Source organism: Palaemon carinicauda, chromosome 8 (assembly GCF_036898095.1).
Source record: "Palaemon carinicauda isolate YSFRI2023 chromosome 8, ASM3689809v2, whole genome shotgun sequence".
Taxonomy (NCBI): Eukaryota; Metazoa; Arthropoda; class Malacostraca; order Decapoda; family Palaemonidae; genus Palaemon; species Palaemon carinicauda.
Window position 1 is genome coordinate 60,708,933 of NC_090732.1, and position 27,790 is coordinate 60,736,722.

Sequence of the window (27,790 nt, forward strand, 5' to 3'; positions counted from 1 at the left end):
AAAATTTGTTCCTATTTAGTAATACTGTACTGTAATCTAATCCTAGCTGATATTGTAGTGTATATTACTGTAATATATGTACAGTAATATCATTACAGTACAACTTAACTGTACTTACTGTAAGTGTTCGCGGTTTTCGTTCAGACGACTCTTAGCCTACGCGTTTTCTTGAGGCATTATGCAACTTACATGTCGTCTCTTGCGCAGTATATTTTATCTATACTTTCTTAAACAGAAATACAGCTTATTTTATGAACTAAAAACAAATATCTCGATAATATTTGTTTCTTTTTGACAAATACAGAATCAGTGCATTCAATTACTGTTCACCAGTAGACATTCTCTCTCTCTCTCTCTCTCTCTCTCTCTCTCTCTCTCTCTCTCTCTCTCTCTCTCTCTCTCTCTCTCTCTCTCTCTCTCTCTATTATAAATGAAACTTTTTTTCTTTGCAAAGTCTTTATTAAATACTCACTAACGGAGCCGTAATGAATTATTTCCTAAGCTTTATAATCAAGCACCCCAGAGGTAAAAACTATAAATTATCGTGCATTGGTAACATGAATGAAACTCCGGTTAATGTTATGGGATTCAACTCACAGTACAAGTAAGTAGATTATGAGAGAAGTATTTCAAATAAAACTATTAAAATTAGTATGGTAATTGGAAAAGGATAGATCAAGTAATAATTGTTTCTTTTAGTAAATATGATATATCCTTCGGTAGCATGCCTTAATAATAAGGGAGTTATTTGATCCAAAAATTGAGGCGGATGAGGACTATGCAGGGTTGATCAGCTGATTTGAATGTGAACATTGCATGTGATTATAATTCACTGTTTTTAATTATAAATACAACACTAAAATGTGAATATTACATGCATTATTATTGGATATAGTTAAGTGAAACACCAGTTTAATCAAGATCTGGTTTATTTCAAATGGAGTCTTATCAAATGAATTTCCAGTGAACAGCGGAGTACTCCAAGGGAATGTGTTGTCACCTAAGTTGTTTATCCTCTTCATGGATTTTGTAATGCGTAGAACAGTCGGAGATGGTGGCTGCAATGCTTGCTTACCAGAATGCATGAAATATCACACGAAGTTGGGCTGAAGATAAACAGAAAAAAGGCAGAGATGATGAGAACTGAGTATGCAATGGAAGATGAAATATCATTGGTAGGAGAAACGATTAAGTGGACCGTCCACCATGGTGTTTTGACATACCAACTTTCAGGAATCAAAAAGCACTTTATTGCTTTTATTTACGCAGAAACATACCGCACATGCTCTCCAGAAGTTTCAGCCAATTATTTTTACAAATAATGAAGATATAGCGATCTTTAAATGATGACGTCATCCTTACTGCGTCGTCTGCATGATTGAATTTGACAGAATCGTCTTTGTGTGTTTATTTGGGCATATATATAGCTATTTTCTCACATGTTATGAAATCTCCTACGTCTGGCAGAAATGGAAGACATTGGTAGAGTGTAGGTGAACGAAAACTACGAGCTACGAGAACAGCAGCCAGAGTTTCCAAAGACGTATAGAGGTTATAATGCATGTGTTTGTTTACTTGCAGTTCGTATGGACATTGTGTTTTCACAATGTCCTCGGGAACTTTATAGCAAGGCCAATGTTACTTAAGGTCATAGAAAGAACAAAAAGTAAGCAGAGAGCAAGAAAAAAGAACCAAGAGAGGCAAACAGGAATAAGAGTACAAAGCTGAAACATGCTAACTAAAACTCTGGCAACAATGAGAGGCCGCTGGCAACTCATGACACCCTTACGCCAAGTGTAATAGCAAACTTGGGGTTTAAATACCTCGTTTAGGGAGTGTTTATGCAGGAATAAACAATAAAAGTACACTGTAAGGTTATAACAATGTTATCTTGATTTCTTTAAGAAAAGAAGCAAAAATTTGTTGCAAATCTTTGGGAGCTCATAACTCAAAAATATACTTATTCACACTTAGGTACATATTTCTCATTTATTTATTGTTCAATTTTAGAGAGAAAGATATCATTGAGAAGAGGAATAAAAATCCCACAATATTATGTATCAGAATTTTTGTTTTCCTTTTTCTATTTTTTTTATGAATATTTTATGTCTAGATGAAGAAAATTAAGAAACAAAAAAAGGAAAATAAAAAATTTGTCACAGAATTATTCGATTTTTAAAGAAGTTTTGATGGTATGATTTTCAAAAGAATTGGTGTCATATTAGTGGAGAAAAATGTACCTAAATTTTTTTTTAAATCATGAGTTTTACTAATATTTCAACAGGTTTTTGATCAAATAACTTGAAATTTTTATATGGTGAAGGTATCATATATGTCTAAAACCTATAAATAAATTGTGTATTTTGAATAATTAGAAAAAAAATTCATGGCATGGTGGACAGTCCCCTTAATGAGGTAGAATCATTCAAGTATTTAGGAACTATGATCTCCAATACAGGGTCTTTAGAATTATAGTTTAGTGAAAGATTGAAGAAAGCACATCAAACAATGGCTAGGTTGAGTAAAATTCGGAAATCAAATTGCCTGAAATTACATATAAAAATCAGACTATATAATGATGGTCCTGTATGGACATGAGTCATGGTATGACAATGAAACAGAATCCAATAGATTTTGTAGATTTTAGAACAAAGCCCTCAGAAAGATATTTGGAGTTAAATGGCAGGAAGGAATTAGCAATGAAAGTATGAGAGAGAATACTGAAGTGCCTTACGTGGATGAGATCATGATGATGGGTATTTGGAGATGGTTTGGGCATGCTCTTCGCACTCCCCAAGAGAAGATTAGTTCACCAAACGTTCAGCTGGGTTCCACAAGGCACTAGAAGAGTTGGAAGACCCAGACCTACATGGCTGAGGACTTTGAAGCACCAAGTATGAGATGATGAATGGAGAAGTATTGAATTAATAGTTCAAGATGGAAACGACTGGCAAAATCTAACCGAGGCCCCTTGTCTCAATAGGTATGGGAGGAGATGATGATGATGATAGCTCTAATTTTTTTTGCCACAGTAAATGGATATACACTGTACAGAGAGAACTAGACCACCTGGGTGTGGAGATGGGTAGTGGCGCACAGCGCTCCCAATGTAAAGGAGTGCCGGCCATTTTAAAACAGTGGCGCGCAGCGCTCCCTATGTACCAAGCTTGAATTTTTTAGCGATTTTGTAGAATTTTTTTTCAATATTAATCTTACCCGATGATCATGTAGCTGTCAACTCTGTTGCCCGACAGAAATCTAAGGTCGGGATACGCCAGCGATCGCTATACAGGTGGGGGTGTACACAACAGCGCCATCTGTGAGCAGGTACTCAAGTACTTCTTGTCAACAAGAACTCAATTTTTCCTCTGTCGTGCCACAGGCAAGACCTACTAAATACGCCGTCCCTAACTGGATTTGTTTTCACAACGTTTTGGTGAAGTACACTATTCCAGTTTTGAGCTTTCGCTATGCAGGGGTTTTATCTTCATTTCAAAACTTGAACTCGTTTTGGATAGATTTAATTATGGTGACGAAGAGAGTATGGACTCTTTTTCACTTTTAAATGGCCGACCCTTCCCTTAGACAGAAGTGTTGGTGACGAAGAGAGTATGGACTCTCTTTCACTTTTAAATGACCGACCCTTCCCTTAGACGGAAGTGTGTTTAGGTTTTTGGTAATTTTGCTTAACAAGTTATAGATCTATTTATTTTATATCTCTCCGCCATTTATAGGCCTCTTCGATTAACTTTCCATTTATTATAAACTTATAAAAAATTAATTTTTATGTTTGTTTATATGCGACCTTTCCTAATAGTAGGCGGTCCTTACTTGGAACCGAAGTTAATTAACATTGAGCCCGTCATATCGTATTTCCTTTTAAGAATTTATACTTTTTTAATTTTAATGTTTTTGAAAGAATTTCTTTGATAGTCTCGTACTGTTTTCAAAGATGAACTAACGTTTAGTTTAGTCTCCGCAGTTGTTGACGTTCAGAACGTTCAACATGCGCTCTATCGTTACGATAGAGAGAGAGTATTTCACGGTTTCACGTTGCAGTAAGAGTAAACCGATTCTAGCGTTTCGTTCATTCTTTCCTAGATTAAATGGTTTTAATTCTAATAAAGGAACTTTTTATTTGGGAAACCTTTCAGTTTTTTTCCTTTAACAAATAATATGTTTTAACGATATATAATTGGGCTCATCTCTCAGGTTCTAAGTCAAGAGAGAGAGAGAGAGATAGAGACGGAGGGAGAGAGAGGAGAATAAACGTTTCGTTCAAGCGGGTAACGTTGTTCTCGTTTTTTTTTTTACTCTTCTCCCTAGTCGCTATAGGGGAAGAAGGTAAAACGTTTCTAGAGTTTTGTTCTTGTTCCCAGGCTTTATGCGGTGAGAGATTTTAAACGTAGTTTATTTGATCTAGTGTTTAGTCTCTTTTCCAGCCACTGAATTCTTTATCTTTCATTATGTTTTTCTGTTGCATTGTAAAACTGTTTTCGCAATTACTACCTTTTAATGAAGGATAGGATTGCGTGTTTCAGGTACATATCACTTAAAGTTTCGAGTTCAGTGAAATAAGTGCAAACAGAAAATCAAAAGTGATAAAGTGATATGCGCAAAGTGTTACAGTGTTGCGTTCGAGGGTTCGTCTGTTCGTGCCAGTTGTTCACCTAGTCCGATACCTCTTACAAGCTCCCAAGCCCAGGGGAGAAGTAATGTCGAAGGACTTATGGGTTCCACAGGCCTTGATCGACGAACAGACGTTTCCCTCCGTGGTTTCGGGTGTATCTACACACGTTGCCGACGTGATCACCCCACCCACACAAAGACGAGAGAGCCCATTTATTCCTCGTCTGCGGAAGAGGTTTCTCGCAGAAACCATGGACCAAATCTTGCAGCTTTTAAGTGCAAGTCGGTCCCTTCCGCGCAAGTCCAACGGCCTAGGTGTAGCCACTGGGTCAGTTCGGACTCGCTGCAGTCTTCGACGACTGCACACCTTCCGAGAGAGGCAAGGTGGTACCGCAACAGGCAGTAACTCCGTCTGTTGCCGCACCAGCTGTTTTAGACCCTCAGTCACAACGGACAGTAGCTCCGTTTGTTGCCGTCTTTTATAGACCCTAGTGGTCCATGCTGCAGATATGCAGTCTCAGCTTGCTTCCTTCATGCAGAAGTATCGTGCTGAGAAGGTTGACTCTGCACCTGTTAACCTACAACCTGCCACGGTTGTGCGCTCAGCGGATACTGCGGCTGCCTGCTCCCACACTCCACCTGTGAGAGCTCCACCACCGATGCGCAGTCGACCCTGCCAGACGCATGTTCATGCTGCACCCTCCGTTGACATGCGTGAGCTACCGCATCAGCAGTGGGAAGGTGCTGTCAAGCTGCCGTGTTTTGCCACAATGCGGCATGCTCCGCAGCCCACGGCAGTCCCTCCCACGCACCAGCACTCCGCTTTTGTGGTTGCCAGCTCCCACACTCCGACTGCGGAGAAGGTTGACGATGCACCCGTTGGCCTACAGCCTGCCACGGTTGTGCGCCCGGCATGGCTGCCTGCTCCCACACTCTTGTTGTAAGAGCTCCTCCACCCATGCGCAGTCGACCCTGCCAGACGCATGCTGACTCCCACAGACACACGGAGCTCTCCGTTGCCGTGCGTGAGCTACCACAAGCTGCCGTGTTTTGACACGGTGTGTCAGCCTTAGCAACACACTGTGGTTACCGTCACTCGCCCGCAGCAAACTAGTCAGTCAGGAGTTGAGGCTTCCCCACACAACTTTGGTTGTTGCAAACTCACAGACTGTCTAACAGTTACATGACATTGCCTTCTGGTGTGCTACTAATACACCAGTGCTGTATGTCCTCACGCACCTGTTGGGGTTGACAGTTCAGTTTTTGACAGTTCACAGACTGTCAAGCAGTTTCATAACGTTGCCTTCTGGTCTGCTGCTTATGCACCAGTGAAACCCTCACTGAGATAACCTAGCTTTTCTCGGACATGGTTCCTGTAGATGAGAAAGTGCTGTTCTCCCTCCTTCTGATATTCCCTTGAGGACTCTGTCATTTGGAGAGGAGCCTTAAGCTGCTTAGCCTCCTATGGACTTTAATTAAAGCATAACATGCTTCCAGGGAGGGTAAATGGTTCCGCTTCAGTCGCTAACCCCGTCTGTTGCCACACCTGCTCCCATAGACCTTGGGCTTTGTTGCAAGACATGCAGTCCAAGCTTAGTCCTTGATAGAGGATTTTTTTACGGAGAAGAACCTTCTTGCCAACGACCTTCCTACCGGGTAGTTGTACGCCCTGTTGACGCTGAGGTATCCTACTCACGTCTGCCAGTTGAGATGGTTCCTCCACCGTTGCGACCCAGTGTGGGTTGCCAGTCGCACGTTGACGTTAAGCTACTCTCGGAGGTGGTTGTGGACGTTCAGTGTGTCACTGGGAAGACGTTCAACAACCAGCAGAGGTGACTTGTTGTGACGCAGTGCGGCAACCTCAGCAACCCGATAAGGGGTTGTCTGCACTACCCAGACAGTCTAGACAGTTTCGGGTTGTCGCTGTACTTCCTCGCATCCCCATGGTTGACAGTTCACAGACTGTGCAGCAGTACCATGATCTTGTGTCCGGCTCCGTCACGCATCCACCAGTGCGACCGGATTCAGCGAGTCAGACGTTGCCCACTCCGTTGCCGTTTCCTCATCAGTTTCGGATGAGGAACCCTCTGATGAGGACATGGCTGAACAAGACGATCAACCCCCGGCCCTGCTATCCATCCAGAAGATGCTGAAGAAGGAACACGGCCCTGTCAGGCTGTGGATGAGTCTGGTTAGGACACTGTCATCCGTGGTTCAATTGGTGTCACTTGGAAGACTACACCTCCGTCCTCTTCGGTTTCATCTAGCTCTTCACTGGAAAAGGACAAGACGCTAGAAGCGGTCTCGATCCCGGTTTCCGGAAGATAAGTCTGGTCTGACTTGATGAAAGGACTTTATCAACCTTTTATAGGGTCTTCCCCTGACTGTTCAGACTCCCAACCACGTTCTCTTCTCAGACGCATCGGACGTAGGCTGGGGTGCGACCTTAGGCGGTAGGGAATGCTCGGGATTATGGAACTCGAGTCAAAGGACAATGCATTTTAACTGCTAGAAGCTTCTGGCAGTACGTCTGACCTGGAAAAGCTTCAGGTCTCTCCTTCAAGGCAAAGTAGTGGAGGTGAACACGGACAACTCCCTGCTTTGATGTTCATCTCCTAGCAAGGAGGGACCTACTCTCTGACATGGTGCGAGTTCGCAAGTGACCTCCTCTCCTGTTCAACAGGTCTAGACTTTTCACTAGTAACAAGTTTCTTCCAAGGCAACTTGAATGTCTTAGCAGATTGTCTCAGTAGGAAGGGACAATAATTCCAACATATTGGACCCTCCACAAAGATGTATGCAAGAGACTTTGGGTCACCTGGGGCCAGCCAACCATAGATCTCTTCGCAACCTCGATGTCCAAGAGGCTCTCAATACTTTGCTCTCCTATCCCGGACCCAGCAGTGGTTCTTTTAGATGCCTTTCTACTAGATTAGTCTCATCTAGATCTATATGCATTCCCTCCGTTCTAGATTGTCAACAAGGTACTGCAGAAGTTCGCCTCTCACGATGGGACAAAGTTGACACTAGTTGCTTCCCTCTGGCCCGCGAGAGAATAACTTACCGAGGTACTTCGATGGCTAGTAGACGTTCCCAGAACTCTTCCCCTAAGGGTGGACCTGCTACGTCTGCCACGCGTAAGAAGGTACTCCAAGGCCTCCACGCTCTTCGTCTCACTGCCTTCAGAGTATCGAAAGACTCTCGAGAACTAGAGGTTTTTTGAAGGAGGCAACCAGAGCGATTGTTAGAGCAAGGAGAACATCCACCCTTAGAGTCTACCAATCGAAGTGGGAAATCTTCCGAAACTGGTGCAAGTCAGTATCCGTATCCTCGACCAGTACCTCTGTAACTCAAATAGCTGACTTCCTCTTATATCTGAGGAAAGAGCGATCTCTTTCAGCTCCCACTTTCAAGGGTTACAGAAGCATGTTGGCATCAGTCTTCCGTCACAGAGGCTTAGATCTTTCCAACAATAAAGATCTACAGGACCTCCTTAAGTCTTTTGAGACCACGAAGGAGCGTCGTTTGGTTACACCTGGTTGGAATTTAGACGTGGTTCTAAGATTCCTTATGTTAGACAGGTTCGAACCACTTCAATCAGCCTCCCTGAAAGATCTCACCTTTAAGACTCTTTTCCTGATATGCTTAACCACAGCTAAAAGAGTCAGTGAGATTCATGCCTTCAGCAAGAACATCAGATTTTCATCCGAAATGGCTACATGTTCTACATCTTGGTTTTCTAGCCAAACACGAGCTGCCTTCTCGGCCTTGACCAATATCGTTCGATATTCCAAACTTATCGTATGGTTGGAAATGAACTAGAAAGAGTATTATGTCCTGTAAGAGCTCTTAAGTTCTATTTTAAAAACCTTTACGAGGCCCGTCTGAAGCTTTATGGTGTTCAGTTAAGAATTCATCTTTGCCTATGTCAGAGAATTCTTTATCCTATTATTTTCAGACTGTTAATACGAGAAGCTCACTCCCTTCTGAATGAGGAAGACCAAGCTTGGCTGAAGGTAAGGACACACGAAGTTAGAGCTGTCACAACTTCCGTGACCTTTAAACAAAATAGATCTCTGCAAAATATATTCGACGCAACCTTTTGGAAAAGCTAATCAGTGTTCGCGTCTTTTATCTTAAGAATGTCCAGTCTCTTTACGAGAACTGCTACACTCTGGGACCATTCGTAGCAACGAGTGCAGTAGTGGTGGGGGCTCCACCACTACAATTCCCTAATTCCAGAACCTTTTTAATCTTTCTCTTGAAATATTTTTGGGTTGTCCGAAAGGCTAAGAAGCCTTCCACATCCTGGTTGATTTGGCGGGTGGTCAAATTCTTTCTTGTGAAGCGCCTAGATTAGAGGTTGTGATGAGGTCCTTTAGTATGGGTTGCAGCCCTTCATACTTCAGCACCTAGGAGTCGCTCAGCATCCTAAGAGGATCGCTAGGCTCAGTAAGGAAGACGTACTTAAAAAGGCAGAGTAATGGTTCAAGTCGACTTCCTTACCAGGTACTTATTTATTTTATGTTTGTTATTTTGAATAACTGCTAAAATGAGATACGGGATACTTAGCTTCTAATGTTAACATGTATGCTGGTCTCCACCCACCACCCTGGGTGTGAATCAGCTACATGATCATCGGGTAAGATTAATATTGAAAAATGTTATTTTCCTTAGTAAAATAAATTTTTGAATATACTTACCCGATGATCATGAATTTAAGGACCCTCCCTTCCTCCCCATAGAGAATCAGTGGACCGAGGAGAAAATTGAGTTCTTGTTGACAAGAAGTACTTGAGTACCTGCTCACAGATGGCGCTGTTGTGTACACCCCCACCTGTATAGCGATCGCTGGCGTATCCCGACCTTAGATTTCTGTCGGGCAACAGAGTTGACAGCTACATGATCATCGGGTAAGTATATTCAAAAATTTATTTTACTAAGGAAAATAACATTTTAATAGGTATTGCATTGTTCTTGGCTGCGAAAAATGAAACCCCAAAGAAAGAACATTGCAATAAAAGAGGACAGACTGTAAATTTAAAAGAAAAAACTGATGCACACCATGTAAATCTTAATTTATTTTACCCAGGATTTATCTGATAATTATGATGAACTAGTTCATAAAGAATTGAGTACTGCTGTAGAAATAGCAGTTGTTACTGAATGAGATATAGCAGCTCATTATTATAATTAGCTAAGCTACAACCCTCATTGGAAAACCAGGTTGTTATAAGCCCCAGGAATGCAACAGGGAACAAAAGCCTAGTGAGGAAAAGAAATAAGTGAACTAAATGAAAAGTAGTGAATAATTAATGTAAAATATTTGAAGATCAATAACATTTGAATTGGTCTGTCATATATAAATTATGAGGAGAGACTTATATCAGGTTGTTCAACATAAAAACATTTGCTGCCCATTTGAACTCTACAGTTATCTAGGTCATGATTAATATTGACATACGCAGTAAGAAGATGCAGACTCAAGATGGGCCCCTGCCGAATACCATTGTTTCTATTAAAATCATCTGAAAGCCTCTTTCCCTAATCAATTTTTAGAGACCGTTTACAGAACCAAAATATCAATAAACAAACCATAAGGATGGACATAACATGATCAATCAGCTTTTTAAGCAATTTCCAGTAACTCACTCTGTCAAACACTTTTAATGTCTACAAAGCACAGGTAAACAGGGATATTTAAAATATTGTAATAGTTAATCACCTCTTTTAAGGCATATGCACAAAGCTTATTCGAGTATTCAGGTTTAAAGTCAAACTAGATGTCTGAGGTGTCCAACAGTCTCTTGATTCTGTTAAGCATCAAAGCTACCAATATTTTGAATGCAGTTCTTGCAATAGCAATTGGTTTATAGTTAGAGCTATCATACAGGTCACTGAGTTTTCCTTTTAAAAGAGAAACAATAAGAAGACTCATAGGAATAGTTTGCAAAAAACAGTAATTTTAATATGCACTTAAAAGCGTTGGTACTTCATTTAAAATATCATCTGGAGCATACTTGTAAAATTCATTTGGTATAGAATCAAGGCCAGTAGCTGTATTATGAGCATTGAGCCATTTAAGAAACATCTTAAAAGATAGGCAGAATCAATACTCTTTATATCAGTTTTTGGTAAGAATTGTCCCTGAGAGAATCTCAGATCATACCAGAAAAAGACAAAGAAAAGAATGAACCTTAGAAGGGCAGATACTATAGAATTTTTGGATGCCAAGGCCCCTTTCAAGTAACACTAAAATCTACCCCCTCCCCCTCCCCCTTTCTCCTTCCCTCCCCCTTCCCTCCTCGTCCCTCCTCCCTACCATTCATTCAAGCCATCTACTCCCTTAATACAGATGAAGTTAAAATCAATATTATCTTGTTCCATATTTATTCATTTATCATAATCCCATAAAAGGAGAATCCATAGAAGTGGGCTGACATGCCTAAAATAACTGAAAAATAAAGAAATACCTATTTATAATTCTATTTATAATTAATAAACCCCCGTCTACATTTTCACTTGTTGATACAGTTAATTACACCAGACGGCACAGGCATCAACCAGACTTGGGAGATTTGGCAAAGGCTGCTCTGCTATTGTGTGACCTGACAGTGAGACAAGTTGACTCCGCCATCCAGTTTGTTTACAATCCGCTAACTATGTGAAAATAGATTCAGTCAGCGAACACACTGTTGATTTGAGGGATTTTTCTATAGATTTGGATGATCTAAATGGAGATGATGTTGCAGATAATGAGGATCAGTCATCAGGAATTCTGTAACTATGTAGGTTTAACCATATGAAGAAAGTAGTTGGGAGAACAGCAGTGAAGTTTAAATTTGTCCATTATGAAATAAGAGATTATAGAGCAAAAAATCATATGGGCAGAGCTTTTATATACAGGAAAGAATAATGCTCAGTAAATTCATCTATGCAAAATCTGTAATAAATAGAATGTCGCACAGTAAATTTTGTCTACTTAAAATCTATATTAAATAATAACCACATGAAATATTATGGATCATAAAGTATTGTTTAATTCTAGGTATTTAAAGTAAAATATTTGTAATTTATTATGCAGGAAGGAATCAGATATTGTTAGAATGAAATGATAAGCGGAAATGTAATTAGATGAAATGGATGAGGGGAAGGAAAATAAATTGAAAGGATGATATATTAAAATTTTAGTATTTTTTTCTTATTTGGTTCACCTCAATATACATCATTTCTAGTTTGGAGCATCATCTTCTGCTCTCTATTTACAACACGTGCATGAAGACCTTATTTCAAGTAATCGTTTTCTAAGCTGAGGATTCTAAACAGAGGCAGTGATATTCAGTTTTTATATTAATCCATGGAGTTACTGAATAAAATGTGTTTAACACATTATCTATCGATAATATATCCTAGGTCACCAAAAACAATGTTTTCGTGAACTATATTTCCAGTAAAATTTCACATCTTGGTAAATAATGTACAAATATATATGTAAAATTCTTAATACCTTTCCTAGAGAAAAAATACACTGTACATTTGCACATCACTACGAGAGAGAGAGAGAGAGAGAGAGAGAGAGAGAGAGAGAGAGAGAGAGAGAGAGAGAGAGTGAGAGAGAGCGAGATATTGTGTGTGTTAACATGATGTGTTTCAAGTAATGTATTAAAATACTGTATGTAGAATCTAATGCCGCGAAGTTTGTCTAGTCGTCCATTCGGCTCGTGTGCATTGCACTTGACGACCCACTACTTTCTTAACAAGTCATCATTTGGGAAGAAATACAGGGAGATAATTTTGCCTCTTGTATTTGAGCACCCGCTGCAACGCACCTGTGAGGCATTACAATGTATAAAATCTTAAACAATCGATACAAAATTCCTTTTCCAAGAATCAAACTCTTCTCTTTCGGCAAACATATGTTGCTTACCTCCGCTTTTTGCCACCGAAGTTTCTGTGAAATCACAGGTAGCCGAAACAGAACAGCACATTTATAGCTTGAAAATAAATTGTGAAATGTTAAGCAGTAAAGATATAAGGCAAAATAACACGGCAGTTGATTAGAACCAAAACCAATCACTTTATTTCTGTTGTGGTAGCTCATTTTATAGAAAGAAGTTGTATTCACCATGTAAGCTCACCTTTAAGTGAAGAATCATTTAATACTACTTTATTTACATTCATTTTTATGCAGAAAATTGATTCAGTGTTCAAACAGTTTCGTGTTCTAACACTGCTTTGGAATTAATTGTGTTCCATCTCAGAGGCACAACTGTAACATTTCTAGTATTAACCCTGGATAGGTACGCTACTCGGACACTCCCTTAAGGGTATACTCGGTCGCGCGCGACCCCGACTCCAAAAAAAATTCAGTAAAAATTTAGTTATGCATCAATCTGTATTGTTTGACTTGCTAAAAATACTTCAAAGGATGCTAAAAACTACTGAAAATATAAATGATACCCATCCACAAAATAACTATTTATTGGAAGTATATTAAAAATTTAAGTATACAAAAAAAAAAGACTATACGTAAATATTCACAAAAAATAGAAATATACATATACACATAAATCCCTTTAGGGACACCTTCTTAGATGGCAAAGCAACAGCGTGTAATTGCTGGAAGTCAAGATCTGAAATGAGAAAAAAGGGGTAACTTTTTTTGGCCAAAAATAATTTGTCCAAATTTCATGAATTTTTTTGGGTACCCAAATGAAATAGGAAGAGGCTAATTTTTTTTATAGAATAAACTCATATTATCCTAGAACAGAAATACATAATAAAATGTGCACTAAGATGTAATTTACTGTTATATCAGGGGCGAAATGTAAAGGTCATTTTTTGACGGCCTAGTTTCACAATGTAAATTTTTTATGAAAATCATTGTATCTCCTATAAAATATGATATTTATGCATTAAAATATACCAAAATATCACGAATTCTATACAGAAGAAGAATATATAGAGATATGCCAACTTACCTTTCGGGTATGTCAACAAAATGGCCGAAGACTGCAACAACTCTTATAGCCCAATCTACCACTTGAAATGAAGAATGGGTATGTAAATTTCAAGGTGTTATTTAATTATCTAATTATTAGTGGATTGGAATAAAACTGATATGATGGCTTTCTGGATGTTTGAAAATTATTTTTATCATATAAAATTTAAATTCTTTGAGATAAATTTTAGATAAAAAATGGGTGATATCTATTTTGTAAAGATTAAAATTTCCGTATTTATACAAACAGGTAGTAAAAAAAGAGTTTCATGATTTAACCTAGCTATAACTATCAGGTACAGTTCAGATACAAGACAGTTTGAAGCTATAGACAAACAAGCTTCCTGCTCCTCAAACAAGTGGTGTTTGTCATGTGGTCAGTCTTAGGTGGGCAGCTATGACAGTGAGTCCTTTCAGGAAGCTTGATGTGACCAACACAAAATTGATACCATACTTACAGCTAGAGAAAATAGAATTAGTAACTAATAAAAGTAAAAGGATATCAAATAGCAAATCGGTAGCCAATCAAAGTAAAATGAAATCAAAATAAGAAACTGCTGACCAATAAAAAGTAAAATATCAAATTATTATATATACATAAACTATGATCTATAATAATAATAATAATAATAATAATAATGATAATAATAATAATAATAATAATAATAATAATGATGATGATGATGATGATGATGATGATGATGATGATAATAATAAAAAAAAAACACTATATAAATCAATTTCAAGTACTTAATACACATAAGAAAAATATTAACAAATACGAAGGAGAAATTATCAGAGAAATAAATATCAAACACATGAGGTTGCAAGCTCCATATTAAAATCAACATCTCTTTTTAACTCCATTAGAAGTGTGTTGATGACATCCATGCCGAGGGAATACTGCCTGCTGGCCATTATTGAAGATAAATTCAAAATAAATAGAAAAAAATCAAATTTGCAAAAAATAAAAAAAAAATCAGAAATTAGCATTTGAGGGAAAATGGACCTCATGGCAATATATGGCATCTAAGCCAAAACCAATGTCATGCAAGTGGTAGACACACTATCCACCCACACTTTCCAACTATAAAGAACCAAACAAGTATCAACACTTCGATAATTTATAATTATGTAATAATTTTGCTGTTTGATCACTTACCCCTATAAAGGTATTTCAGGGTCGAGGTCGACCCCTGGGGGGGGGGGTGTAAAAAAACGGGGAAGGAGGGAAGTTAGACGAAAATCAGTCTTAAAGCAGACAATGGCATGTAGACTAGTCACCCCTTGCAGGTCGATCACTTCCATATTCGAGACAGCTGATGATTTATGGGGAAAAAACAGGTTTTGAACATGCTGTAGGGGTCGCGTACGACCCAGCATACCTGTCCAGGGTTAAGCATATCAGCTTATTGTGATAACCTTAACATAATGTGTTTCAAGTAATGTATTAAAATATTGTATGTAGAATCTGATGCCGCGAAGTTTGTATGGTTGTCCATTCATCTTGTGTGCATTGCACTTAACGACCCACTACTTTCTTAACAAGTCACCATTTGGAAAGAAATACAGGGAGATATTTTCACCTCTTGTAATTGAGTACCCACTGCAACGCACCTGTGAGGCATTACAATGCTTAAAATCTTGAACAATCGATGCAAAATTCCTTTTCCAACAAGCAAAATCTTCTCTTCTGGCAAACCTATATCGCTTATCTCCACTTCTTGCCACCGAAGTTTCTGTGACATCACAGGTATTCGAAACAGAACGGCACATTTATAGCTCGAAAATAAATTGGGAAAAGTCCAGCAACAAAGATATAAGGCAAAATAACATGGCAGTAGATTAAATCCAAACCCAATCACTTTGTTTCTGTTGTGGTAGCTCATTTTAATAGAAAGAAGTTGAATTCGCCATGTAAGCTTACCTTTAAGTGAGGAACCATTTAATACTACTTAATTTTTATGCAGAAAATTGATTCACTGTTCAAACAATTTCGTGTTCAACACTGCTTTGGAATTAATTATGTTCTATCTCAGAGGCATCACTGTAACATTACTAGTATTAAGCATATTAGCTTATTTTGATAACCTTAACCTAATGTGTTTTAAGCAATGTATTAAAATACTATATGTAGAATCTAATGCAGCGAAGTTTGTCTGGTTGTCCATTCGGCCTGTGTGCATTGCACTTGACGACCCACTACTTTCTCAACAAGTCATCATTTGGGAAGAAATACAGGGAGATATTTTCACCTCTTGTATTCGAGCACCCGTTGCAACTCACCTGTGAGGCATCACAATGCATAAAATCTTAAACAGTCGATGCAAAATTCCTTTTCCAACAAGCAAAATCTTCTTTTCTGGCAAACCTATGTTGCTTACCTCCGCTTCTTGCCACCGAGGTCTCTGTGACATCACAGGTAGCCAAAACAGAACGGCACATTTATAGCTCCAAAATAAATCGTGAAAACTCCAGCAATAAAGATATAAGGATAAATAACACAGCTGTTGATTATACCCAAACCCAATCACTTTGTTTCTGTTGTGGTAGCTCATTTTAATCGAAAGTTGTAGCTTAGTTAGTTATAAGTTTTATAAGTATCTAAGTAAGCTCACCTTTAAGTGAGGAATCATTTAATACTACTTTGCATTAATTTTTATGCAGGAAATTGATTCAGTGTTCAAACAATTTTGTGTTCTAACACTGCTTTGGAATTAATTATGTTCCATCACAGTAGCATTTCTAGTATTAACCCTGGAAAGGTATGATGGGTCGTACACGACCCCTAAAGCATTTTCAAAACCTGTTTTTTCCCCATAAATCATCAGCTGTCTCGAATATGGAAGTGATCGACCTGCAAGGGGTGACTAGTCTACATGCCATTGTCTGCTATAGGACTGATTTTCGTCTAACTTCCCTCCTTCCCCGTTTTTTTACCCCACCAGGGGTCGACCTCGACCCTGACATACCTTCATAGGGGTAAGTGATCAAACAGCAAAGTTATTACATAATTATAAATTGTCGAACAGTGTTGATACTTGTTTGGTTCTTTATAGTTGGAAAGTGTGGGTGGATGGTGTGTCTACCACTTGCATGACATTGGTTTTGGCTTAGATGCCATATATTGCCATGAGGTCCATTTTCCCTCAAATGCTAATTTCTGAATTTTTTTTATTTTTTGCAAATTTGATTTTTTTTATTTATTTTGAATTTATCTTCAATAATGGCCAGCAGGCAGTTTTCCCTCGGCATGGATGTCATCAACACACTTCTAATGGAGTTAAAAAGAGATGTTGTTGATAATATGGAGATTGCAACCCCATTCTTCATTTCAAGTGGTAGATTGGGCTGTAAGAGTTGTTGCGGTCTGCGGCCATTTTGTTGACATACCCGAAAGGTAAGTTGGCATATCTCTATATATTCTTGTTCTGTATACAATTCTTGATATTTTGGTATATTTTAATGCATAAATATCATATTTTATAGGAGATACAATGATTTTCATAAGAAATTTACATTGTGAAACTAGGCCGTCAAAAATGACCTTTAGATTTCGCCCCTGTTATAACAGTAAATTACATCTTAGTGCACATTTTATTATGTATTTCTGTTCTAGGATAATATGAGTGTATTCTATAAAAAAATTAGCCTCTTCCTATTTCATTTGAGTACCCAAAAAAATTCATGAAATTTGGACAAATTTTTTTGGCCAAAAAAAGTTACCCTTTTTTTCTCATTTCAGATCTTGACTTCTATGGGTCTAACTCATTTCCAGCAATTACATGCTGTTGCTTTGCCATCTAAGAAGGTGTCCCTAAAGGGATTTATGTGTATATGTATATTTCTATTTTTTGTGAATATTTACGTCAAGTCTTTTTGTATATGTACTTAAATTTTTAATATATTTCCAAAAAATAGTTATTTTGTAAATGGGTATCATTTATATTTTCAGTAGTTTTTAGGATTCTTTGAAGTATTTTTAGCAAGTCAAACAATACAGATTGATGCATAACTAAATTTTTCCTGAATTTTTTTTTGAGTCGGGGTCGCTCGCGACCGAGTATACCCTTAAAGGGGTGTCAGAGTAGCGTACCTATCCAGGGTTAAGCATATCATCTTATTTTGATAACCTTTACTGAGGTTTTGACAAGTAGTTTTAATGGGTAGAGATGGCACAGGTAGTCTACACTTATGGGAATTGATGTAGCCAACCGTCATAGCTGACACGCCCCCCATCGTAGGCAGAAAGGACTAGGGAGCAGAGTAATTAGATATCCCTTTACCCTTTCTGCGCTAATCTTGAGTATTACAATAATCCTAAGAAGGATCAATTCCTCGGAAATGGAAATGGAAGATTATCGTGGTGATGTTTTCATCAGGTACCAGGATTAAAGGGTTTATCCTTCCAGATCAGATACACTGTGAGTGTCTAAAGATCTAAAGAGAAAGGATAACAGCTTGCGAGAGTCATTATATTTGGTTTGAGAATCATAAATCATATAAGATAAAGTGACTTGTGGCCTCTAGAGTAAAGTAGTCAATAAGATGGTCAAAGGAAACGGTTCGAGTTTTAGGATCTTTTAAAAATATAAGTTGACATGAATTTCATTCAGGAAGCGACTATTGGCCACTAAAGCGTATCAGTTTTGTATAAATCTGACAACTTCTCATTTTATTATTTATCAGAAATCTTGCTGAGAACTTTTTAACAACATGAAAATAGCTGGTTTGTTGGTATTTTTCTGCCACTGCCTTAATAAGTAAAACTGTATGGTTAATAACTGCTTCAGTTTTGTACATATACTTACATGATTTTGAAAATATATTGATAAAATTATAATATTCTAGTAGAGAGATGAGAAGTTTTTGCCTACTCCTTTTGTCCAATTCCATATGCATATTAATGCCAATTGCTACCAACTCACAGAATTTCTTTTCACAGCTCAGGCATATATTTATCACCTCATCCAATGGGTGTTAGAGCACCTTTATTTTCCAATCTAATTAAAGAATGCAAAGTCCTGTTATTAGTACCAGTAAAAGCATTAGTACAGGTTTGACACTTCAATGATTTTTCCATTTCAAAAGCAACTAATTCCACTGTATGGGCAACAATGCTGCCTGAACACAATGACAAATGTTGACTACTTGGAAGATACATGTGATCATCATCATCATCATCAAAATCAGCTCCTAGTTTTATCTCAGAACTTTCTTCATTCAAAATTTTGTTACTATCCGTTGAAGAATTTTGTCTTGAACAGAAGAGTTGTATTGAAGAGTGCAGTCCTCAACTCTGATGGAAACTGAAAGAATGTTTATCGATTCCAGAGGTATACAGTTTCCTGCAAGTCATTATGAACTAAACTTTTTTTGTAAGCTGCAGAAAACTGAGGAGCAGTTGGGTTGTTATTGCATCCTCCTATAGATCTAACCTGACCAAAAAAGAGTTCTAGGTGATCTTGGCTCATCTTATATGTTAAGACATTGTATTGAATTATATATTTTAATCAAACTCTGTACAGTATACAAATTATGAAACCAAGAAATCCAGTTTTGCCATCGGAATTCAACAAAGGTTTACCACATGGGAGTTTAAGTTGCCTTAGATATAATTCAGCATGGCCCAAAAACTCTTGAAAGAATCTTTCATTATCTTTTTGTATTGGTCTTTTAAATTCCCACCTGCACAAATTCCTTGAATTCATATAGCAAGCAAATTATTTATAATGGTAAAGAAATTGATTGTTGCTTCGCATCCCTTGATCTCTTCGAAATTGTTATGAAGACAAAACTGCAGTGATTTTGGAACAGGTTCAGCTAGTAATTGTGCTGCAAATTTAACATTCATCTTTTTTTTTAATCCATGCCAGATGTTGCAATCTTGATTTATTCCCATAATGCAAACCCTCGGATTCTTGAAGCCTATAAATTCTTTAATGAAATCCCACTTGATTAAGTTTTCCTTCCTCAACAACAGTGTTTTTTTTCCGTAATGAATTTGTAATCAACTTTAGCATATAGCATGGCTCAAAAAAATATAAATATCTGCTCTTGCATCACTGGATAAAGAAATTAAGTTTTTATATTTCCAGAATCCAGACTAGCTCTTTGACCATTGTAGCATTCGTGGATAGTCTATCAAAAGTCAAAGAGATAAATTTTACCCCCCCCCCCCCCCCCGAAGGCGGCTTAGCCAAACATTGCCTTAACAAATTAACACGCTCATTTGCACCTAGTCTGTTTATAAAAAAAAAATAGCTCATTGGTAATTTCTAACTGCCATTCACCGAGTTCACTATGAATATAAGTTGAGTACAGTACCCATGTCAACAAAACCGTAAGATCTCGTGCCAAAACACTCAATTTGTTGCTTAAATGCTATTTCATCCATTATCAATTATCATAATAATGGTTTACTAGTTTTTAATGTTGCATCAGCTTTCATCTTCAATTTTGAAAATGAAAGACTAGTGAATCCCAGTTGTCCATCGACTTGCTGGTACCATTTTAATATGGTTTGAGGAGGTGGTAAGCATGTGTTGAACATTTTCCTCGCATAACGATATGCATGAGCAGAGTAAGAGTGAAAAGTAAGGGCAAAATTCCCAGTGCTGGAGAATATTTAGTCTCAGTTGATATATTATTGTACGTTGTAATTTGTCTTTTCAAAAGGTATGATACACGGCCTCCACACTTTTCTAGTATTGCTGGACCTATTAAAGATTTCTGTCTTAGTTAGGATATGACACTATGTAAATTACTGTTCCTTTTAGCAAACTGTCACTTGGATTGTTGCAATGATTTAATTTTCCTTTTCAAGGAATTCACTTTTCCCTCCGCATCACTGAGTTATCTTTTCAAAGAATCTGTTTCACTTATTGCAGTTTCCACAAAATGTGCTTTAGGTAGCTTCCTTTTTTACATCTCTTCCTTCTTGAGATGAGTAGGAAAAGATTCAAATATGGAAGGAATAACTCCCTTTTGTAATTGAACATTTTTTAGTGATCTATCAAAATCTTCATCTTTGAAGTGCTTAGAGCATAATCGTGAATTAGTAGTTGGAGCAAAATTTTCTCGTCGCATAGCGTGAACCCATTCCTTTCTAATGAACTCATCTTTTGGAAAACTGTTAACAAAGTGCACCAATGATGTCAATGATATAGAAGAAATGATAACGACAACGATAGATAAAATATTATTAGTTCAGGTTATGATAATGTTATTAGATGGAATAGCAGAGCCAATATTCTTTCTGCTGCTAGCATTGTGCACTTTTCTCTTTTTACAACTTTATATATTATTTCATTTAAAATAAAGCACTTACCAATGAAATGAGATATTTAAATTTTTTGCCGAATAATTGAGTTCATCCATAAGCAGTACAGGAGGTTTGCATTATTAACTAAAGAGCAGGAATAATTTGTAGCGTGTCGATTCAGATGATGGACGTATGAGCTCTCAGCCATCAGGTTCTGACCTTCTTGCCTACTCTTGGCCAAGACAACCGACGTCACGATCCGCTCTTGGGCTTCTCAAGCCATTTGACCTTATGTTTTGAGGTGTATTTAAGATTTCTGTATAGTAATTATTTTTCATGCTCTTTATTGTTTACAAAAAAACTTTCGAATTGAACTGTTTTTTTTTTCTTTTTTTTTTTTTACGTCATTAGTTTACACTTACTTTTTAGAGCAGCACATGATGTTGCCTGAACTTCAGTGAAATTTTTATTTTTATATTTTAAAGGAATAAGTGAATGCACTGTAGATGACTTTTTCATTGTACAGGTACTTGGTTTCTCAAAGTATTTTGGTACTTAGGTAATGGAGGTCCTCCATAATTTCAAAAAGTGTACAGTACTTGATATAGAAGATTTCTATTAGTTTATTGTTACCTCATCAGCGATTTTTTCTCAATTTTTTTTATCTGTTTATGTATGTTTTATTATTCAGAGAATGATAAAAAATTCATAAACCACATGGTATTGAGTCTGTCTTATTATACTGCGCTGGATGATATACAGAAGAGAGATATAGTGGTGTAGAGAGAAAAGTTTTGATTTTTATTTCAACTTTGATAAGCTCACCATACTTTGGACATATTAGTGTTAAGACTCACCAAAATGATTATTATTTATATTTAGATAGAACTTTAATCAGCTTAGTCCTAGTAGGTAACTCACTCTGTAGTGAAAATACTATACAGTAATCCTAACTATTGTAATAAAATGGAAAAGAGGAAGCAATATAAAAAAGGGAACATAACTTTGAAGATACAATAACAAGGAAAATAGCCTCACATGAGCAATAAATAGATCTAAACAACAATGAAACTACAACAGAAAACACAATAAACTCTGCAATTAACAAATGGATGTCTGACATCTCAGAAACAATAGAAACAGTCTCTCCAATAAAGAGAATATAATACCATAAATACACCCAGATAGTGGCTACTTGAAACTACTCACCCAACAATGAAATTACCTACAAACAAACACACATATAGCAGGTGGATTAGGATAACATACACCTTAATAAGACACATTCAAAATGAAATAATTGAAAAATCTAACAGATTAAACATAGAAAACTGGAACAACATGATAATAAAACTAGGACAAACATACAAAGACCCAGAGAAATTCTGGGAAAAACTACAAAGATTACTGGGAAAACCCAAAGATAGAAATACTATACTTAATCAACAGTAATGGTGATAAAGTAGAAGACACGGAAGACCCAATTAAATTACTAACCGAAACATGAACAAACACATTCGAAATTACAGACCAAGAATATTCAAATTTCGATAGAGACACAGAAACAGAAGTCATAACTTCCTACAAGAAAATAGGGAATGAATAAACCCCTATCAAAATCCAGATCTACAAAGACTGAATGAGAACAACTACTTAATAGCAGACATTAAAATACATGAGATAATGAAAGCAATGAAAGCTTTTAAATACAAAGTACCAGGTAAAAGTGGCATAAACAAGCTAATGCTATCTAAAGTACCAATGGTGGCATGGAGAAGACTCCAACAAATATTAAACCAAACACTCTCAATAGGTTATTATCCAAAACCAAACAAAGAAGGAATATTCATACTTCTCCCCAAACCATGGAAAGATCCAAAACTGCCAATCACTCTGCTGGAAGTGCCTGGAAAAGTGTTAGAAAAAAAATCATAAACGCAAGACTAAGGAGATTCCTAGAAAATATCAACAAACTGCAAACACCAACAAGGTTTCAGGACAGGGAGAAGCACTGAAACTGGCCCCATGGCAATTTACGAAACAATAGCCATGAACCAACTAAATAAAAAACACTAATGCAATATTATCTGCAGAGATATCTCAAGGCATTTGGAAAAGTATGGCATGACAGCCTCAAATATAAAATACTCCAGTTGGAACTACCAATGATAATTGAAAAATCCTCTCAAGCTACAGTAAATACAGAAGTGTCAGAATACGGAGCAGAGATGAGAAACTGCGTAAAACTATAGATATAAAAAGTGAGGTACCACAGGGGGCATACTATTCCCAACACTTTTTATAATCTACACATTAGATATGCCAACCACCCTCGAGTATGCCATTAACTATGCCTGTGCAGATGACATCACACAAGTAATAATGCATCCAACAAATTCCAAAAGATTTTTTAAGAATAAAAACTGAAATAGAGATCAAAAGAATAAATGATCATGAAAACAAGTGGAAAATAAAAACAAACTGCAACAAATTGTAACTCTTATCAGTATCAAAAAATAAACCAGCACCAATAACAGTAAACAATATAAATATCCCATTTAATAATGAAGTTAAAATCTTAGCTCTCTCTATCAAAAGAACTGTCATAAGCTGCCATATCAAACAAAAATTTCAATTGGCTAAACGGAAAAGGGGCATTAAAATTTTTCAAACTATTGGATAAAAACATAAAAATAAATCTTTATAAAAGTTTAATAAGACCTCTATTCGAATATACAATAGTACCAGCACGTACAATGGCTCAATCAAAGATGAAAGCCCTATAAAAATCCCTAAATGGAAACATAAGAAACATATATGGCCTAAACCATAACAACAATAATAATAATAATGATAACAACATTAATGAAAACAGCAAAACACTCCATAACATATACAATCTAGAACCAGTAAACGTCAGATACCACAGAAGAGCCACACAATTGTGGGAAATATTAAAAAACATCTACCCAGAACTTGCAACAAAGAGTGAGGAAATAACAGACACACAAAACGAGCATTCCTTGTGGGAAACGATAGCTCCCTCCTTTCATTGCTCAGGATGAACCAAACCCGGAGTATTGAAATAAGACAAAAGTAGATAAACATAAATGAATAAACAATCCTCAGAAAAGGAATAATCATGAAAACACAAGTCCCTCGGAGGCTGGCAAGAGATTTCACCTCCTTGAAGTCCACAAGGTATGATGTTGGCACAAAAAAAAACCAACAACAAAGAGCTATTGGGTCTGCCCCAATCTTTTCACCTCCCACTGTACTTCTTTTTAACACCTTTTCCCTCCAATCTTTCCAATCCTAATTCGCCCCTCTCCTCCCCCACCTATCCGCCTATACTGTAGCTGTAGCTGTAACTATTAAAAGAAATACAAAACATTTGATTGGTTTGGAGATCTTTTACATTTGTGTGCCTGAGGTCCTGTTTGACAGATGATGTGTACTATACTCAATTTTCTTAACGAGGCGCATTTGCACTGACTTGCTTGGGTGCCCTTTTAGCTCAAAAGAGTTTCTCACTACCTGATTGGTTAGAATGATTTTGTCCGACCAATCAGCGATTTGGGAACTTTTCCAAGTTAAAAGGGTACCTCTGCGAGTTAGGGCAAATGCACCTCATTAAAGAAAATTGAGTATAGTAAAGCTGGGTTCTGGTTTATTTTGCAACTTGGTAAAGAGAGAAGATGTCAAGAGGGTCCATATATTAGTGTCAGTTTTATCTTATTGAGAATGGGGATAAGTTTGGGGGTTTGGGAATAATTTGGTAGGTCCTTGATCCACTATCAAGATGCCAGAGTTAAGGAGGACATATACTAAATACCCCTAGTCTGACACTTATTTGATTAAGAATTCCACAAGAATTCAATAAGCACTAGTATAGGCAAAGACTTTAGTTAATGGGAGACAGCTACCATACATTGGTAAATAAGTCATGAAAGAGACAATTGCGAAGGTAAATGTTACAATCAGATGTGGGAAATTCTAGGACATGGGTTATATAGTCATCTATTGTATTTTAATTTCTTAAGCTGTTAAAATCAGAAGTAGTTATTATACTTTATGATACAATGCTTTCAAAGCATATAACATATATATGAGATAGTTCTATATATTATCTCCTTAGTTATCAAGTGCCTTATTTTCAGCTGCTGCTCATGTTGCATCAACATTGATGATGCAAGAAGACTTTGGACCACCACTGACCCAGGCTTTGGTTATTGCATCCTGTTACCTGTATACCACATCAACAGAAAATTTGCCTTGGGAAGATTATACTGTGAAGATTGAGGAACCTGAAGAAGAGGTATATTGAATTTTAATCATAAAGTACATGATGAGAGGGTCGTTTCTTAAGAATAAGAAAGTGGATTCAAGTTTAGTTGGTCTTTCTTGTTTTATTTTTATTTCACAATTTCTAAAGGTACAGTACTACCATTAGTGATAAATAGCAAATAGTTCTTTTTAATAAAATTTTGAGATTATATTAAGGTTTTGTGTTATTTAATATGTTTAAGAATTTTAGCTTATTTAGAACAAATAAAAGAGTTTTTCAGTTAGAGTAAACTTCATTATGTTCTCATTTGTTTCAGCTGAAGATTAGGGTCCCCTATCTTCGTAACCCTTACTTTGATGATCACTTTGATTTGAGGAATCCTAATCATATTGTTGGTAAAACATTAGCATGGGGAGCACCACTGATAGGAGGAGAAATTGGAACAAACTGTGAAATACTTGGATGGGCCTTATATAACAAATGGAATTGTCTTGAAGGTGCACTTCAGAGATGTGCTGCAAACAGGAGTACTGTGGCAAAAAGTGTGGTAGGTGTTATTTATTTAACATTATCATTAAACCACTTTTGTAGTAATATTTAAGATGTAGTCCACTGTGTAGCATAATAATTCAACTGATATTGCTGTGAATGACCCAGAACACAGTCTTCCAGAGAGTTGTTAAGTTTTATGCCAAACAAAGTATCCTATGAGTAAAGACTAGCATTTTTAGAAAATAACTTATGAGTTTCCTTGAGTTATTTTAATTACCATGTGCTTTTGTGTTGTCCATGTACATTATACAGTTATACCTTGCCCTACTTCTTTAGTTTTATATTCCTTTGTTTGTTAGAAAGACTGGTGATTTTTTAGCTCTTATATTCTCTCATTATTTAATGAAAATTAGCAAGAAGAGGTTCTTTTAGTGCTTATTGGAGCATTGATAATGTTAATCCATTAGGTAATTGTGTTTGTGGTAGCATAAACCCTGCTGATTACCACCCAACTTCCATAACTCATATCTAAAATTTTTGAACGTCCAAATAGGTATGCCGAAGGTAATCATCTGGTCTCTAGTTTGCAATTTGGCTTTTGCCAAGGCCTTGGAGCATGTGATGCCCTTCTTGCAATTTCCAATGCTGTACAGAAATCCCTTGATTGTACTCAGGAAGTTCATATGATTGGCATTACTTTTAGTGCTGCCTTTGACAGTGTTAATCATGAGTCTCTTGTCTTGAAACTTAAACGAGTGGAAGTAGGTGGGTCTTTTATTAGCATCATTATTAGATTTTATGTAATTGGTTGAAAAAAGTTGAGTATAGAAATGTAATATGTGGTGTTCTTCGGGGTATTGTTCTTGGCTCATTACTTTTCATGCCATATACACATGATAAGTGGTTTGGCCTAGAAAACAACCTTGTTGTATATGCAGATGATGCAACTCTCTTCGCTCAATTCCATCGCCTGGATGTAGATCGGAGGTTGCTGAATGCCCTAGTAGAGATCTAGCTAAAATTAGTGAATGTTGCAAATTATGGGGCATGAAGTTAAACCTTTACAAAACTCAAAGTAAGACTGTAAGTAGATCGAGGAAAGTGACTCCTCAATATCCAGATCTAACCATTGATAACATTTCTTCAATTTATACAACTGTATTATTATTATTTTTATTATTATTATTGTTATTATTTTTAATATTATTTCTTGCTAAGCTACAACCCTAGTTAGAAAAGCAGGATGCTATAAGCCCAAGGGCTCCAACAGGGAAAAGAGCCTGGTGAGGAAAAGAAATAAGGAAATAAACTACAGGAGAAGTTTAAGAACAATGACATGAAAATTAATCTTACATTAAACTATAAAAATTTTGAAATAACAAGATGAGAAATAAATAGAATAGTGTGCTTGGCCATACGCCCAGGCAGGAGAACTCTACCCCAAGACAATGGAAGACCATGATACACTAGAGAATAATTTTTTGATTTTAGAGTGTTTTTCTCGTAGAGGGTTGCTTCTCATAGCTAAAGAGTCTCTTCAACCCTTACCAAGAAGAAAGTAGCCACTGAACAATTACATTGCAGTAGTTAACCCCTTGAGCGAAGAAGAATGTTTTGGTAATCTTAATGCTGTTAGGTGTATGAGGACAGTAGAATGTGTAAAAAATAGGCCAGATTATTCAATGTATGTATAGAGAAAGAAAAAAATAAGCCGTAACCAGAGAAATAGATTCAATGGAGTACTATCTGGCCAGTCAAAGGACCCAATAACTCTAGTTGTAGTATCTCAATGGGTGGCTAGTGCCCCTGGCCAACCTACTATCTTCTATACAAGACTTTGTCAACCTTCTCAACAGAAAAGTAATTACAAAAAGTTTGACCTTCTGAAGTGTCACTAATCCACTGCCTATTTAGGAAGATCATTCTAAAATCTAGTTACAGCTTGAATAAAACTTCTAGAATGCTTTGTAGTATTAGGCCTTATGGTGGAGAAAGTATGACTTAAAATTAACTGGATACCTAGTACTGCATCCATGATGGTACAGTTTGGGAAGATCAAGGTGAAATGGAGGATCTGAATTATGAAAAACTTATGTAACTTGCATGAAGAACTAAC

At 36.9% G+C, this 27,790-nt stretch overlaps 1 protein-coding gene across 1 annotated transcript in view; it reads left to right on the top strand.

Moving 5' to 3' along the window:
* LOC137645741 (uncharacterized) overlaps positions 1–27,790 on the top strand; it is a 326,800-nt gene that overhangs the window by 180,583 nt on the left and 118,427 nt on the right. The window contains exons 5-6 of the mRNA XM_068378640.1: positions 25,055–25,212; positions 25,499–25,729. Of these exons, the coding sequence (XP_068234741.1) occupies positions 25,055–25,212; positions 25,499–25,729 (389 nt within the window). The remainder of the gene's footprint in view (positions 1–25,054; positions 25,213–25,498; positions 25,730–27,790) is intronic.